Source organism: Neovison vison, chromosome 4 (genome assembly GCF_020171115.1).
Source record: "Neovison vison isolate M4711 chromosome 4, ASM_NN_V1, whole genome shotgun sequence".
Classification (NCBI taxonomy): domain Eukaryota; kingdom Metazoa; phylum Chordata; class Mammalia; order Carnivora; family Mustelidae; genus Neogale; species Neogale vison.
This window is the reverse complement of record NC_058094.1, coordinates 62,683,447-62,702,086: the sequence shown is the minus strand read 5'-3', so window position 1 is coordinate 62,702,086 and position 18,640 is coordinate 62,683,447. Positions and strand designations below refer to the sequence as shown.

Sequence of the window (18,640 nt, the reverse complement as noted above, 5' to 3'; positions counted from 1 at the left end):
AACCAGATCAACAGCACTATTATTATGAACTTGTCTGCTTGCCTCATTGCATCTTAATGGACTGAGCTGTATGCCCAGGGTTTCTAAAGCACCTAGAGACTTTGCCCAGCTGCATTCACTCTCTTCGCGACCTGGGTTACTAGTGTTTCATTTTCCCGACCAACACTTGTTAATGTCTGCTTTGAAATTCCTAAACCTGTCTTGTGCTGAAATTTTTATAGTCGATGATTCTTAATTGAATCACCTAGCACAACAAGGTTGATCTCTGGAGAGAACAATCTGTTTAAGCTTTACCCTAGAAATTCCCCCAGGATTACTTCTGAAGCCACTCCTTTAAAAATGTAAACAGGTGGGCACTCCCCATGGGCTGCAGCCTGGCACGTCCCGCAGCCTCCCAGTCTCCCGCGGCCACCTGCCCAGGCACAGCACAGGGCCTCAGCTCATATGGCAGCAGCATGGCATAGCATGCTCAACTTCATGCTCAGGATCACAGCTGATGGTGAGACCATTCTAAAAGGCCTCTGGGTCCATTTTCCAGGAGTAAGGGATGACAGTCTACACAGCTGGCAGGACCATGGTTATTTAGTGGCCCGCATAGACAACAAGGGCAGCTTTGCCAATTTGAGAGTTTACCCACATGGATTGGTGGTGTTGGACCTTCAGAGTTATGATGGTGATTCAACAGGCCAAGAAGCTGACATACCTTTTGAACGAAGTAGAAGAAAGAGTGGAAGAACTGAGGACAGAATCGGGTAGGGGAAGCAATAACCACCCATAGTTAGAGGGGCCATGGACAGATACTGGCCCACTGCTAATTGTTGCCTGGTTGAGGTTGACGTTGATGAAGTGGTGTATGATGAAGATTCACCTTATCAGAATGTTGAAATTCTGCACTCGAAGTAATTTGGAAATATTCTCATCCTTGGTGGTGAAGTTAATCTCGTGGAGTGATTTGGGTATACCCAGACCATCATGGGCAGTGAAAAAGACAACAGCGGCAAAGACACACTGATTCTAGGGGACGGAGATGGGGGCATATTACGTGAAATTGTCAAACTAAAACCAAAGATGGTCACTATGGTAGAGATTGACCAAATGGTGATCAATGGATGTAAGACATACGTGTGAAAAACATGTGGCGATGCCTGAAACAATCTTAAAGGAGACTGCTCTCAGGTCCTAATAGAAGACTGCATTTCAGTGCTGAAGACATATGCCAAAGAAGGGAGAGAATTTGATTATGTGATTAATGATCTGACAGCAGTTCCATTCTCTGCATTTCCAGAAGATTCCACATGGGAATTTCTCAGACTGATTCTTGACCTCTCAGTGAAAGTACTGTAACAGGATGGGAAATAACGTTACACAGCATAACTGTGTCAATTTGACGGAAGCCCTATCATTCCACGAACAGCTTGGGCACCTGTGTTGTCCAGTAGGATTCTCAGATGTCACCTCTTCTGCCACACTTGGAATTGCCAGTGTTTTACAGTTTGTAAGGAAAATGAACCTTGAAGACCGTATTCTCTAATCATGTGTGCTGCAAATGGCCCTCCTGACCTTCAAATGCTGTACATGACACTGAAATGAGTCAGGCAGTTGTAAATTCAAGTTTTCTTTTTTAATCATTATTTTTAATTTAAAAATGCAAATGGAAAAGTATATTTTGATGAGGTAGGGTGTTACTTTTTTAAAAAGTCAGCTGAAGGATGATTAGACAGCATAAGCAAAGGCTGCTAAATGCATGGAACTCCTAGAATGTGATTTTTGCTACTTTGTGTGTGGGCTTTTTGTTTTTATTTTGGTAGACTTCAAATGTGGTTGTTTGGAGGCATGAACATTGTTTTGTTCTGGAGGGAAGTTCTTGATGGTGTTTCCCCCCAAATTACTTATATATTAAAATTTGGTGCTTATAAGAGAGTTAAGAAGAAATGAATGGCAATGCTTTGAATAACATTGAGAAAAAAAGTACGAACAGGTGATCAATTTCATTATCACTTCTTAAAAACAATTTTATATTTTTGTCCATATGTAGACAGGCAGTAGAACGAGTTTTCAGTGAAAACATTTAGAAACACCATGCAGACACAAGGTGTCAATGGTTATTGCTAACAAAATGTGCAACAAAAAATTCATCTTTCCTGTTTCTTCATCTATACAAGCTTTGCTTCAGGATTAGCTCTGATTTTGACTGTGTAGAATTTCTGAATTTTAGAAGAATGCTCTTAATACTTTTGTTCCAAAATAGTCCACCTGGACCACCCACAACCATACTCTAAAAGGCAAGCAAAAAGGCTTTTTACAGAGGCAAAGACTGAATCCCAAAATGGCAAAACAACTAGTTCAAGGTTACTCAATGAATTTGACAGCTGTCCTGGGTCACGGTCCTGCATGCTTGCCAACAGCCTTCAAAGCTGACCTTAGACTGGGTGACAGTGACACACTGCACAATCTGGAGGCCAGTAAAGACTTTCCTGAGAGCATTTGGGGCGAGGGGATCTAGAGCTTATACAATTAACAATTTTACTTGGGACTATATGTGTGCCTATCAAGTTTTAGCTACCTATAAAGGGCTTTTTTCTTTCCTTTTCCTAAACCTATGGTATGGTATGGTGTGGAACATGACGCTGTTAAGTAATTCCATATAAAGAAGTTTCCACAGCCCAAAAAACACTGCACATTATATCCCTACTGTAAACATTATTAGTGGATCAGGAAGCTTATTTGCATATAAAGGGTTGAACAGTCCTATAGTAAAGAAACACCTTTTAAATTTAACTCAGTAGTCTCTGAATTTGGTGATTAACCATTTTTTCCCCCTCAGTAGCTCTCGGATATTATATGAAACTAATACTCTTTTTTTGCAGAACACTTCTTTGGCAAAGGCTATTCTAAATGTTTATCAAGAGTATACTCTTTAAACATGGTACATTTTAATGAGATTGCATTGTCTAAGATAGCATTAAAAACTTGCTAACAATAAAGAGAACGTTCAGGATACAGCTTGTGAAAGTAAAAATTTTATTTTGATTGATTTCTCAATGTATAGTTCAATATAATGCCAGTTTTTAATGGCAAAAATTTGGTTCCACTGAAACTCCATGATGCTACAGAGAGCTACTACTTTTTCCAGGAAGTCAACAGCTGGAAATAGAAAGCACAACTTTCTAGCAGCATGGCAACTTACTAAACTGCAGACCTAACAAGCCTGCAACTTTTATACTAAAAATGGCACAAACATGAGCTTGTGACAAAAGTGAGAAATGGAGAACAAGATGCGAACACCAAAAGGAGCAGTAGAGGTACTGTGAAGACAACAAAAAACCAAATATAGCTATAAGAATTTTTAGGGATAATTATAGAAAAGGGAACCAAATGTTTTACTCAAATGTTTTTTAGAGCCTTTCTGTAGAGATACAAATATATATATATATATATATATATATATTTATCCAAAAATATGTTTTATACAGATAAATGCTTCTCAATTAAAGGTGGGACCAAAGCTATAGTTATAACATAAAGCACTGTTTTCTAAGATTAGCCAACTGAATTTTCAGTTTAAGATTAATGCAGTTTCTCCCAATATAATTACCCGACATTCTCTTTATAGATATAAATCAAATAGGCATTATTTTAAAAAAGGGATTGCAGGTTAAACAATATTTTTCTAAGATGCTGTGCATATTGATCTTATAACAAGCCCCATTAAGAATCATTATTAATAAACATATCAAAAAGGGCTATAGTCAGATTTGGTTCTTTATAGTAAATATTTAATTTTCTGATTTTCAGCTCACAAGTGTTGAAAATGCACAAGAAAGATTTTACTTCACAGGTACTTTTATGTTCATGTATTTTGATTCACTATATATGGCAATAATCTCCACACATTGTAACCAATACTATTTTTTTTAAAAATGGGGATGTAACATTAACAACCATTACCTATAATATAAAGCACACAATTATTTTAGTGAATTTACAAATCTTTTTTCCCAGGTGTAAAGACTACAAAAATTCCTAAAAATTAGAGAACACTGAAAACATATTAAAGTTTGACTTCCAACTTTATAGTATTTCCATATTACCCTGAAAGATAACTTAAAAAAATATGACCTTGCTGGAAGAGGCCATCTTGCTAATATAAAAAATTGGTGAGAGCAAGAAATTTTATCACTGATATGTAGAATTTCTGTAAATAGTTATCTCTCCAAATCATTAGAAAAACGTTCAAAGATAAAAAACAAAATAAAATATGGTGGTGGTCCCTAAACTATTCTGAAGGCAGGTAGCTTAGTCTAAGCTAAATATTTTTCTCACTCATAGTAATCAACCTTCCCTCAAATGCCCTTTAAAAAAATGCATGAAACAGTACAATAGCAAGAATCAAAGAGCACAAACTGTATTTTTAAGGACAGAAAAAATCTCTAGTGCTGAAAGATATAGTAAAAAGCGTATTTCTTTGGGGACATTAATCACTTAGATTATAATTCATTATGAAGATTTCTCTTTTCTATTACGGGGAGAGTCTGCTCCATTTGAAGTTACTGTTCCATTTACACCATTTTCTGAAAAGAGAAAAGAATCAGTATTATTCTCTCTCTTTTTTTAAAAATAAGGATCTTATTCATTTATTTGACAGAGACAGAGAGCACAAGCAGGGGAAGCAGGAGAAGCAGGCTCCCCTCTGAGCAAGGAGCCAGATGCAGGGCTTGATCCCAGGACCCTGGGATCATGACCTGAGCCGAAGGCAGATGCTTAACCGACTGAGCCACCCAGGCGCCCCAGTTATTACTCTCTTTTATAAAGAAATGCAAATAAAATCATCTTTATACACAAAAGTACCTTCAGAAAAGAAAATTTAAAAACCCAATAAAGATCTGTATGCCCTTAGGTAAAACTTATTTCTCAGTAATAAATCTTTACCAGTATTTAACCAATCATAAAACCTGATAATAAAAAACAACAACAACAACAACAACAAAAAAACCAACCCAACCCAGTAACATGTTAAACACATGTTCAGTAGCAATTTTTTTTTTTTAAGATTTAATTATTTGAGAGAAAGAGTATGAGGGAAAGGGAGAGGGAGAGAGAAACTGAAGCAGACTTTGCACTGAGCACAGAGCAGACATGGGCCTTGATCACACAACCATGCGATCATGACTTGAGCTGAAACCGACAGCCAGATGCTTAACCAACTGAGCCACCCAGGTTCCCCTAAAAGTAGCAAATTTTTAAAAAAGTAACTGTCAATTGTATCTCAATAAAACATAAAGCAATTAGTACTGAAAGCAGAAAAAAGTGATAGAGAAAAGACAGAAAATTCTAAAAAAAAAAATGACAAGAATTTTAGAATAGTCTTAAGAGCAGTACTTTTGGTAGCAATAAAGAACCTTTCACATTTGTCTCTAAACAAAGTTCTCAGGGATATGTTTCCTTACAAGATATAAAGTCAGTGTTTAGGATAACTTTAATGTTTAGGAGTATACTATGGCTGCCTTCTTCAAGTTATGATGGAGGTATCTATCGATTGATCTGTAACTATTATTAGACTAACCCTCTCTCCAAAAATGTCCATTAAATTTGGAATACAAAAATGGCTGTCTAAAGGGAAAAAAAAACCCCAAAACAAAAACCGAAGGCAGCTCTGTATTTCTCCCTTAAGGCATCTGCCTATTACTGAATGTGCATGCACAAAGCAAGACTCAGAGGAATCAAACAGAAAGCAACTCCTATGCAAATGCAAAACTAAACAGAGACTTGGTTGGTCTCATAATGACAGAAGAAAAAATATGAATCCAGAGTCTGTCAGAGAAGACAGACTATACAAATGGCTGATGTTCTAGGAATGAGGGTAAACTGGAAACAGATCAGCTTTGACAGGACAGAATGATCTACCCATATTTAATCCAGAGCCTCTATCAACTCGACTAAAACCTATACCCATTTTTACATAAAACACCCAGTATTCAATTAAAAAACTACCAGGCATCCCAGAAAGCAAGACCAAGGTACTAAAAACTGAGAGAAAAAAATATATTAGGAATAGATCTTCACTCTTTTCAGCCAGCACCAAGTGATGGGCATCTGCTGGGACAACTGGTACAACTTGCAAGACCGGGGGCAAGAGAAAGCCCTTCCACAAGAAGCAGAAGGATGAGCTGGGATGCTCTGCCCCATACACAGAGTTCCAATCTGGGGAGGTAATAAGAAGTACACTGCCTTGAGGCTGGATGTGGGGAACTTCTCGTGGGGCTCTGAGTGTTGGAAGAAGCAAACAGGAATTACTGATATTATCTACAAAGTACCCAACAATGAATGAGCAGTCCACACCAAGACCCTGGTGAGGAATGGTACCGTGCTCATTGACAGAAGGCCATCCTGACCATGGTATGAGTTCCACTATGTACTACCTCTGGGCTTAAGAAGTGGGCTAAGTTGACTCCTAAGGAGGAAGAGATTTTAAACAAAAAAGAATCAAAGAAAATTCGGAAGAAACATAGTGGAAGGAAAAAACAAGCCACAATCAGCAGTTCCATAAGAGCAGGCTTCTTGAGTGCACTGCCTGAAGACCAGGCCAGTGTGGCTGAGCAGAGGGCTATGTGCTAGAGGGCAAGAAGCTGGAGCTCTATTTGAGGAAAATCAAGGTCCAAAAGGTAAATAAATCCTCCTCCCTCCTATCTTCAACTCACGTAAAGAAGGTGTTTACCTTTGAAGAGAAAAAGAAGAGAAAAGAAAAGAAAACAGTCCTCAGGTGATCCACATCTGGACTTACCACACAGGGACTCATAAAATGAGTAATAAAAATAAATAAAAAGATGGAGAATTTCACGAGAACTAAATCTTTAATCCTAGAACTGGAAAATACAGTAAGTGAAAATACAGACTTAATAAATGAATTTAATAGCAGATTAGGCGCAACAGAAGAAATCAGTGAACCAGAAAAAAAATACTTAGATTGGGGGCGCCTGGGTGGCTAAGTGTGTTAAAGCCTCTGCCTTCGGCTCAGGTCATGATCTCAGGGTCCTGGGATTGAGCCCGGCATCAGGCTCTCTGCTCAGCAGGGAGCCTGTTTCCTCCTCTCTTGCTGCCTGCTTCTCTGCCTACTTGTGATCTCTCTCTCTGTCAAATAAATAAATAAAAATTAAAAACAAACAAACTTAGATTAAAACTCAGAAAAAAAGGGATGAAAAATGCAGAAAGCATGGACAGGGTAAAAAGGGTTTAACACATATATTGGAGTTCCAGAAGGAAAGGAGAGAGAGAATGGGGTAGAAGAATATTTGAAGAAATTAGGGTCAAGAATTTTCCAAAAATGATAAAAGAAGTCAAGCCAAGCAAAATTCAGGAAGATCTGTATGATAGAGAACAGGATAACGACAAAGAAAATGATATTCCTAAAAACAAAGACAATAATTGTCAGATAATTAGATGCAATTATATGCTGCTGACAAGAGATGAAATTTATATTTAAGGACAAAGAAAGGTTTAAAGTAGAAAAATAAAGAAAAAGATGCACCATAACATCTTACCAAAAGAAAGTTGGTGCAGCTATAGTAAATACAGAAATTACTAGAAATAAAGACAGACATTCAGTAAGAGGACAAATTCAACAGGAATTTATAATAACCCTAAATTTTGATGTACTTATACGCCTTCAAAATATTTAAAGCAAAAGCTGGTAAACGACATGGAAAAGTTCAGTACCTCCTGCAATAACTGACTGAACAAATAGAACTCCTTCTACCAAATCAGTAAAGATATAAAAGATTGAAAAATACAACTAACAAATCTGACCCGATATACAACTAATAACCAAGAAATTCAGAAAGCACATTCTTTTGAAGTCCAAATGGAACATTTTCCAAAACTGAACACATGCTGAGCCATAATGAAAGTCTCAACAGGGGCGCCTGGGTGGCTCAGTGGGTTAAGCCGCTGCCTTCGGCTCAGGTCATGATCTCAGGGTCCTGGGATCGAGCCCCGTATCAGGCTGTCTGCTCAGCAGGGAGCCTGCTTCCTCCTCTCTCTCTCTGCCTGCCTCTCTGACTACTTCTGATCTGTCAAATAAAGAAAAATCTTAAAAAAAAAAAAAAAAAATTAAAAAAAAAAAAAAAAGAAAGTCTCAACAAATTCCAAAGAACTGAAATCATTCGGAATATGTTCTTTAGCCATAACAGAATTAAGCTAGAAATCAGTAACAAAAAGAAAACTAGAAAATGCCCACGTAGTTGTAAATTAAACAATGTATTAATAAATGATCTATCTGTGGATCAAAGAAGAAATCAGATTGGAGTTATAATATCCTAGAGTGAATGATAATGAAAAAGATATCAAAATTTGTGAAATTCAATTAAAGCACTGCTGAAAGGGAAAGCTTGCCTTTAATTGCAAGTAATTCACGAGATGGGCAGAAAATCAATGATGTAAAGATCTATCTCAAGAAGGTAAACCACAAATAGCAAAGTAACAAATCAAGCCCAAAGAACCACGAACAGAAATCAATGATATGACTAAGAAAATCAACAAAAAAGCCCACAAATGTTAGTTTTTGGCTAATGGGAGGGTGGGGGAAGGGCATAAATTACTAACATAGGAAGTAAAAAATACTACTATTCTACACAAATTAATAAAAGAATATTATGAATAATTTTACTGATACATTTGCCAAGTTAGATGAAATGAAAATTCTTGAGAAATACAATTTTCCAAAAGAGACACAATAAGAAACAAAAACCTGAATAATCCTATTATCTATTAAAGAATGTAAATCTATAGGTAAATAGCCTCCTCCAGAGAAGATTCTAGGTTAGATGGCCTCACCGGTAGATTCTTCCAAGCATTTAAGTAAAAAAGAATGTTGACTTCACACAAAGGATAAAACTGCCTAATACTTTTATTTATAAAGCTATCATAACCCTGACACCAAGATGTGCTAAGAACATTACAAAAACAAAACCAGGCTAATTAGAGGCCAATCTTTTATATGAACACAGGTAAAAAAATCCTAACAAATATACTGAAAACACCAATCTACTAAAAGCTATGTATTATCATCAACTTGAATTTAAGCTAGAAATGTAAGACTGGTTTTACATTTGAAAATAAATACATTACTAAAAAATACACATCAATATCCTTTATGAGTATAGATATAAAAATGCTCAATAAAATACTAACAAACCAAATCAAACAATATCTAAAGAGGATTATATGCCATAACCAAATGAGATTTATCCCAGGAATGCACTGTTGGGTTAACATTCAAAAACCAATTAATAGTAATACATGATATCAATAAAATGAAGAATAAAAACCATTTGATGATTTCAGTAGATGCAGAACAAGCAAGTGACAAAATCTAACATCCTTTCATGATAAAAATACTAATAAATTAGAAATAGAAGGGAACCTCCTTAAGCTGATAAAAAGGCATTTAGGCAACCCACAGGCAACATCATATGTAATGGTAAAGGTCTACAAGCTTTCCTGATAATATCAGGAACAAGATGAGGATATTTGTTCTCTCCGCTTCTACTCAACATTGTTTTGGAGGTTCTAGCCAGGGCTGTTTGGCAAGAAAATGAAATAACAATCATCCAGATTATGCGGGGGAGGAGTCAAGATGGCGGGGGAGGAGTCAAGATGGCGGAGAAGTAGCAGGCTGAGACTACATCAGGTAGCAGGAGATCAGCTAGATAGATTATCAAACCATTGCAAACACCTACAAATCCAACGGGAGATTGAAGACAAGAAGAACAGCAATTCTAAAAACAGAAAATCGATCACTTTCCGAAAGGTAGGACCAGCAGAGAAGTGAATCCAAAGCGACGGGAAGATAGACCGTGCGGAGGGTGGGGCCAGCTCCCAGCAAGTGGTAGAGCAATGGAGCAATGGAGCACAAAATCAGGACTTTTAAAAGTCTGCTCCACTGAGTGACACCGCTCCACAGGCTAAACCTGGGTGAAGCCCACACGGGGTCACAGAAGGATCGGAGGTGTGAGTGTCGCAGAGCTCACAGATATTAGAGCGGGGAAACTGGCTACAGAGACAGAGCCAAGGAGTGAGCTCTCAGCTCTGGGTTACCTTGAACTGGTCGCAGGCTGGGTGAGCTCGGAGCGCGGCCAGAGGCCAGGGAAACAGGAGTGATTGGGCTCTTTTCTCTGAGAGCACACTGAGGAGTGGGGGCCCCCAGCTCTCGGCTCCTCCAGGCTGGAGACTGGGAGGCCGCCATTTTCATTCCCATCCTCCGGAACTCTACGGAAAGCATTCAGGGGACAAAAGCTCCTGAAAGCGAACCTGATCGGATTACTTAGACTGGCCCCTGGTAAGGGCAGTGCAATTCCGCCTTAGGCAAAGACACTTGAGAATCACTACAACAGGACCCTCTCCCAGAAGATCAACAAGAAATCCAGCCAAGACCAAGTTCACCTACCAAGGAGAGCAGCAGAATTCCAGAGGAGCAGAAAGCAAAGCATGGAACTCATGGTTTTCTCCCCATGATTCTTTAGTCTTGTGGTTAATTTAATTTTTTTTTTCTTCTGCTAACTTTTTTTTTTTAACTTTTACCCTTTTCTTTTTTAACGTTTTTTAACTAGTTTATCTAATATATATATATTTTCTTTTTTATTTGTTTTCTTTAAAAAAAAATTTTTTTTTTTCCTGAACTTCTTTTTATCCCCTTTCTCTCCCCCACGATTTGGGGTCTCTTCTGATTTGGTTAAAGTGGATTTTCCTGGGGTCTTTGCCACCCTTTTAGTATTTTATTTGCTCCTTCATATACTCTTATCTGGACAAAATGACAAGACAGAAAAACTCACCACCAAAAAAAGAACAAGAGGCAGTACCAAAGGCTAGGGACCTAATCAATACAGACATTGGTAATATGTCAGACCTAGAGTTCAGAATGACAATTCTCAAGGTTCTGGCTGGGCTCGAAAAAGGCATGGAAGATATAGAGAAACCCTCTCTGGAGAGGTAAAAGCCCTTTCTGGAGAAGTAAAAGAGCTAAAATCTAACCAAGTTGAAATAAAAAAAGCTATTAATGAGGTGCAATAAGAAATGGAGGCTCTCACTGCTAGGATAAATGAGGCAGAAGAAAGAATTAGTGATATAGAAGACCAAATGACAGAGAATAAAGAAGCTGAGCAAAAGAGTAACGAACAGCAACTGGACCACGAGAGGAGAATTCGAGAGATAAGTGACACCATAAGACGAAACAACATTAGAACAATTGGGATTCCAGAAGAAGAAGAAAGAGAGAGGGGAACAGAAGGTATATATTGGAGAGAATTTCCCTAATATGGCAAAGGGAACAAGCATCAAAATCCAGGAGATGCAGAGAATCCCCCTCAAAATCAACAAGAATAGGTCCACACCCCGTCACCTAATAGTAAAATTTACAAGTCTTAGCGACAAAGAGAAAATCCTGAAAGCAGCCTGGGACAAGAAGTCTGTAACATACAATGGTAAAAATATTTGACTGGCAGCGGACTTATCCAATAGAGACCTGGCAGGCCAGAAAGAACTGGCATGATATATTCTGAGCACTAAATGAGAAAAACATGCAGCCAAGAATACTATATCCAGCTAGGCTATCCTTGAAAATAGAAGGAGAGATCACAAGCTTCCAGGACAAACAAAAACTGAAAAAGTATTTGCAAACACCAAACCAGCTCTACAGATAATACTGAAAGGGGTCCTCTAAGCAAAGAGAGAGACTAAAAGTAGTAGATCAGAAAGGAACAGAGACAATATACAGTAACAGTCACCTTACAGGCAATACAATGGCACTAAATTCCTATCTCTCAATAATTACCCTGAATGTTAATGGGCTAAATGCCCCAATCAAAAGACACAGGGTATCAGAATGGATAAAAAAAAACAAAACCCACCAATATGTTGCCTACAAGAAACTCATTTTAGACCCAAAGACACCTCCAGATTTAAAGTGAGGGGGTGGAAAACAGTTTACCAAACTAATGGACATGAGAAGAAAGCTGGGGTGGCAATCCTTATATCAGATCAATTAGATTTTAAGCCAAAGACTATAATAAGAGACGAGGAAGGATACTCTATCATACTTAAGTGGTCAGTCTGTCCAATAAGAAGATCTAACAATTTCAAATATCTATGTCCCTAACATATGAACAGCCACTACATAAACCAATTAATGATAAAACCAAAGAAACACATCAAAAATAGAATAATAGTACGGGACTTTAACATCCCCTCACTGAAATGGACAGATCATCTAAGCAAAATATCAAAAAGGAAATAAAAGCCTTAAGTGATGGACCAGATATATTCAGATTTCCATTCCATCTCAAAGCAACTGAATACACATTCTTCTCTAGTGTACATGGAACATTCTCCAGAATAGATCACATCCTGGATCACAAATCAGGTCTCAACTGGTACCAAAACACTGGGATCATTCCCTGCATATTTTCAGACCACAATGCTCTGAAGCTAGAACTCAATCACAAGAGGAAACTTGGAAAGAACCCAAATACATGAAGACTAAACAGCATCCTTCTAAAGAATGAATGGGTCAACCAGAAAATTAAAGAAGAATTGAGAAAATTCATGGAAACAAATGATAATGAAAACACAACGGTTCAAAATCTGTGGGACCCAGCAAAGGTAGTCCTGAGAGGAAAATGTATAGTGATATAAGCCTTTCTCAAGAAACAAGAAAGGTCTCAAATACACAACCCAACCCTACACCTAAAGGAGCTGGAGAAAGAACAAAGAAAGCCTAAACCCAGCAGAAGAAGAGAAATCATAAAGATCAGAGCAGAAATCAATGAAATAGAAACAAAAAAAGCCCAACAGAACAAATCAACGAAACTAGGAGCTGGTTCTTTGAAAGAATTAATAAGATTGATAAACCCCTGGCCAGACTTATCAAAAAGAAAAGATAAAGGACCCAAATAAATAAAATCATGAATGAAAGAGGAGAGATCATAACTAACACCAAAGAAATACACACAATTATAAGAACATACTATGAGCAACTCTACACCAACAAATTTGAGAATCTGGAATGAAATGGGTACATTCCTATAGACATATAAACTACCACAACTGAACCAGGAAGAAACAGAAAACCTGAACAGACCCATAACCAGTAAGGAGATGGAAACAGTCATCAAAAATCTCCAAACAAACAAAAGCCCAGAGTCAGAAAGCTTCCGAGAGGAATTCTACCAAAAGTTTGAAGAAGAACTAATTCCTATTCTCCTGAAACTGTTCCAAAAAATAGAAATGGAAGGAAAACTTCCAAACTAATTTTATGAAGCCAGCATCACCTTGATCCCAAAACCAGACAAGGATCCCATCAAAAAAGAGAATTACAGACCAATATCCTTGATGAACACAGATGCGAAAATTCTCACCAAAATACTAGCCAATAGGATCCAACAGTACATTAAAAGGATTATTCACCACGACCAAGTGGGATTTATTCCAGGGCTGCAAGGTTGGCTGTTGTATCAATGTGATACAACACATTAATAAAAGAAAGAATAAGAACCATATGATACTCTCTATAGATGCTGAAAAAGCATTTGACAAAGTACAGCATCCCTTCCTGATCTAAACTCTTCAAAGTGTAGGGGTAGAGGGCACATACCTCAATATTATCAAAGCCATCTATGAAAAACCCACTGCAAGTATCATTCTCACTGGAGAAAAACTAAAAGTTTTTTCGCTAAGGTCAGGAACATGGCAGGGATGTCCATTATCACCACTGCTATTCAACATAGTACTAGAAGTCCTAGCCTCAGCAATCAGACAACAAAAAGAAATTAAAGGCATCCAAATTGGCAAAGAAGTTGTCAAACTATCACTCTTTGCAGATGATATAATACTATATGTGGAAAACCCAAAAGGCTCCACTCCAAAACTGCGAGAACTTGTACAGGAATTCGGTAAAGTGCCAGGATATAAAATCAATGCACAGAAATCAGCTGCATTTCTATACAGCAACAGCAAGACAGAAGAAAGAGACATTAAGGAATCAATCCCATTTACAACTGCACCCAAAACTATAAGATACCTAAGAATAAACCTAACCAAAGAGGCTAAGAATCTATACTCAGAAAACTATAAAGTACTCATGAAAGAAATTGAGAAAGACACAAAGAAATAGAAAAATGTTCCATGCTCCTGGATTGGAAGAACAAATATTGTGAAAATGTCTATGCTACCTAAAGCAATCTACACATTTAATGCAATCCCTATCAAAATCCCACCCATTTTTTTCAAAGAAATGGAACAAATAATCCTAAAATTTATATGGAACCAGAAAAGACCTCAAATAGCCAAAGGAATATTGAAAAAGAAAGCCAAAGTTGGTGGCATCACAATTCCGGACTTCAAGCTCTATTAAAAAGCTGTCATCATCAAGACAGCATGGTACTGGCATAAAAACAGACACATAGATCAATGGAACAGAATAGAGAGCCCAGATAAACCCTCAACTCTATGGTCAACTAATCTTTGAAAAAGCAGGAAAGAATGTCCAATGGAAAAAAGACAGTCTCTTCAATAAATGGTGTTGGGAAAATTGGACGGCCACATGCAGAAAAATGAAATTGGACCATTTCCTTACACCAAACATGAAAATAGACTCAAAATGGACGAAAGACCTCAATGTGAGAAAGGAATCCATCAAAATCCTTGAGGAGAACACAGGTAGCGACCTCTTCGACCTCAGCCGCAGCAACGTCTTCCTAGGAACATCGCCAAAGGCAAGGGAAGCGAGGGCAAAAATGAACTACTGGGACTTCATCAAGATCAAAAGCTTTTGCACAGCAATGGAAATGGTTAACAAAACTAAAAGACAACTGACAGAATGGGAGAAAATATTTGCAAACTACATATCAGATAAAGGACTAGTGTCTAAAATCTATAAAGAACTTAGCAAACTCAACATCCAAAGAACAAATAATCCAATCAAGAAATGGGCAGAGGACATGAACAGACATTTCTGCAAAGAAGACATTCACATGGCCAACAGACACATGAAAAAGTGCTCCACATCACTCGGCATCAGGGAAATACAAATCAAAACCACAATGAGATATCACCTCACACCAGTCAGAATGGCTAAAATTAACAAGTCAGTAAATGACAGATGCTGGTGAGGATGCGGAGAAAGGGGAACCCTCCTACACTGCTGTTGGGAATGCAAGCTGGAGCAACCACTCTGGAAAACAGCATGGAGGTTCCTCAAAATGTTGAAAATAGAACTACCCTATGACCCAGCAATTGCAATACTGGGTATTTACCCCAAAGATACAAACGTAGTGATCCGAAGGGGCACGTGCACCCGAATGTTTATAGCAGCAATGTCTACAATAGCCAAACTATGGAAAGAACCTAGATGTCCATCAACAGATGAATGGATAAAGAAGGTGTGGTATATATACACAATGGAATACTATGCAGCCATCAAAAGAAATGAAATCTTGCCATTTGCGACAACATGGACAGAACTAGAGGGTATCACGCTTAGCGAAATAAGTCAATCGGAGAAAGACAACTGTCATATGATCTCCCTGATATGAGGAAGTGGAGATGCAACATGGGGGTGGTTAAGGGGGTGGGAGAAGAATAAATGAAACAAGATGGGATTGGGAGGGAGACAAACCATAAGTGACTCTTAATCTCACAAAACAAACTGAAGGTTGCTGGGGGGAGGGGGGTTGGGAGAGGGGGTGGGGTTATGGACATTGTGGAGGGTATGTGCTATGGTGAGTGCTGTGAAGTGTGTAAACCTGGCGATTCACAGACCTGTACCCCTGGGGATAAAAATACATTATATGTTTATTAAAAAAAATAATAATAAATAAAAAAATTAATTAAAAAAATCATCCAGATTAGACAGGAAGAAGTAAAACTATTTCCATCTGCAGATGACATAGTCCTGCATACTGAAAATGCGAGAGTCCACACAAAAACCCTACTACTAAATAATAATCCTAAGAAGTTCAGGGGCACCTGGGTGGCTCAGTTGGTTAAGTGACCACCTTCGGCTCAGGTCATGGTCCTGGGGTCCCAGGATCTACCGTCATCAGGCTCCCTGCTCAGCATGGAGTCCGCTTCTCCCTCTGACCTTCCTCCTCTCACGTGTCCTCTCTCAAATAAATAAAAAAAAAATCTTAGAAAAAAAATCCTAAAAAGTTCAGTGATATTGCAGGATAAAAGATCAATATGGAAAAATCAATTATATTTCTATATACTGGCAATAAACATCCAAAAATGAAAAGAAGAGAATTCTATTTATAATATCACCAAAAAGAATAAAATACTTAGGAATAAAAAAGATTTATACAATGATAACTACAAAATTTAACTAAAAGAAATGAAGGAAGACCCAAATAAATGGAAAGACATCCACGTTCCTATTTTTCAAGGAAATCGACAAATTCAAAGTAATCCATATCAAAAGCCCAGCTGGCTTTTGCAGAAATTGACAAGCTGATCCTAAAATTCATACGGAAGTGCAGAGGACCCAGAATAACCAAATCATGAAAAAGAACAAAATGGAAGACTCACATTTCCTGATTTCAAAATGATCTAGAAAGCAACATTAATCAAGACAGGGTGGTACTGGCATAAGAAGAGGCATATAGATCTACAGAACAGAATTGAGAGTTCAAAAATAAATTCCTACATTTTGATCAACTGATTTCCTCTCCCCACTGAAAATAAGTTATTTATTCTGCCCTGTAAGCAGTTGATCAACTGATTTTCAACAAGGATATCAGGACAACTCAATAGAGAAAGATTAGTCTTTTCCACAAATGCTGCAGGAGACAAAAGAATATTGTAAGAACAATGAATGTCAAATGGTGCAGCCACTGTGGAAATCAGTTTATTGGTTCCCCTGCAAATGTTAAATATTCAATTAACATTTGTCCTAGCCATTCTATTCCTAGGTATATACCCAAGAGAGCAAAAACAGATGTTCAAACAAAAACTTGTACATAAATGTTTACAGCAGCATTATTCAATTAGCTAAAAAGTGCCAACAACCCAAATGCCCATCAGCTAGTAAGTGGATAAACATAATCTGTGAAAGAAACCAGTTGCAGAAGATCACAATTTATACGATTCCATTTATATGAAATGTCCAGAAAAGGCAATCAACAGAGACAGAAAATAGGTAAGTGGTTGCCAGAGGCAGGGGGAAGGAAGGGATAGGAAAAGACTGCTAGTGGGCATGTGGTTTCTTTTTGGGGAGATAAAAATATTCTGGAATTAGTGGTTCACACGCTTTGTGAATATACTTAAAAAAACCACTGAAACATACACTTTAAAGTGTGAACCCTATGGTATGTGATTTACTAGATCCCGACAAAATGGTCATTAAATAAATATCACTGAAAGAAGTTAAAAATAATCTAGGTAAATGGAAGTATATACCATACTCACAGGCTGAAGTGTTCATTTCTCCCTAAAATGATCTACAGATTCAATGTAATTCTAATCAAATATCCCAGGAAGAGTTTCTTTGGCAGGGTGGAGGGCAGGGAGTGGAAACTGACCAAGATGTACTACAATTTATATGAAATGCAAAGGCCCAAGAGTTGCTGAGACAAGCCTGAATAGGACAGGGCTGGAAGGCATAACTATCAAATATGAAGACTTCTAAGGAGCAAACCAGAGTTGATGCATCTTTAAAACTGGAACTCCTCTATGTTACACTTCCAAGTATAACACCAAATACTAGTTGAAAAAATTATTGCAATGTCAATGCATTTTCAATCAGAAGACAGAAGGAGAAAAGAGGGTAGTAGATGTAGACTCAAAGATGAAGGATCAAGCAATCAAAAGTTACAGAAAAAGCTGTTCTACTCGGAACTAAAGGCAGATGGGAGGGGCTATAAAGAGGTTTTCCTTTTCTTTTTTTAAAAATATGAGTAAGATGCTTGAAAGCACAAACTACCACTTGCTGGGTTAATTATTCACTCAAAAACGGCCCATATATATGGGTCTAGTGGAAAACCTGGGAGAAGAGAAATTTAGTAGACAGCTTTTGGGAAATAACCAACCCTAGGGAATCAACAAATTGTCGAATGGGTAAGTTTTACTTTGCTTCTGATTTTGCTAAAAACAGAATCAAATTTTCTTTGTAAGATTTAGGGATCCTTGAGTGGCTCAGTCAGTTGAGTGTCTGACTTTTGGTTTCAGGTCAGGTCACGATCTCAGGGTTATGAGACTGAGCCCAGCGTTGGGCTCTGTGCTCAGAACAGCATCTGCTTGTCCCTCTCCCTCCCCCTCTGCTCCCTCCCCTCCTCCTGTGCACAGCGCTCTCTTGCTCTCTCAAATGAAAAAAAAATTTTTTTAAATCTTAAGTTTAGAGTAAGACCCCACAACATTAAAAAAAAAAAAAAAAAGTTTTCTACTTCAGCTTTTCCACGGCTTACTGAATACAAACCTGTTCCTTTTCTAGAAGACCTGCCTTTAGTCACTGTTGGTTTCTTCTTCACAGCTGGTGCCTGAAAAGCAGAATGTTCCCTCCACCTCCGAAGCTGAAAATTAATGAACTTCCACATCATGAATGCTTGGGTAATGCAAATGGATGCCAGGACAGCAATTCTGAGAATATTAAGGTTAATAA

At 37.8% G+C, this 18,640-nt stretch overlaps 1 protein-coding gene and 1 pseudogene across 1 annotated transcript in view; one reads left to right on the top strand and one right to left on the bottom strand.

Annotated features, from left to right (window-relative positions):
• Nucleotides 1-444: 444 nt before the first annotated feature.
• On the top strand, nucleotides 445-1,531 carry LOC122905333 (annotated as a pseudogene).
• Nucleotides 1,532-3,004: 1,473 nt separating this feature from the next.
• TRAM1 (translocation associated membrane protein 1) overlaps nucleotides 3,005-18,640 on the bottom strand; it is a 36,414-nt gene continuing 20,778 nt past the window's right edge. The window contains exons 10-11 of the mRNA XM_044245471.1: nucleotides 18,458-18,618; nucleotides 3,005-4,571 (exon numbers count right to left, since the gene is read on the bottom strand). Of these exons, the coding sequence (XP_044101406.1) occupies nucleotides 4,498-4,571; nucleotides 18,458-18,618 (235 nt within the window). The 3' untranslated portion in view covers nucleotides 3,005-4,497. The remainder of the gene's footprint in view (nucleotides 4,572-18,457; nucleotides 18,619-18,640) is intronic.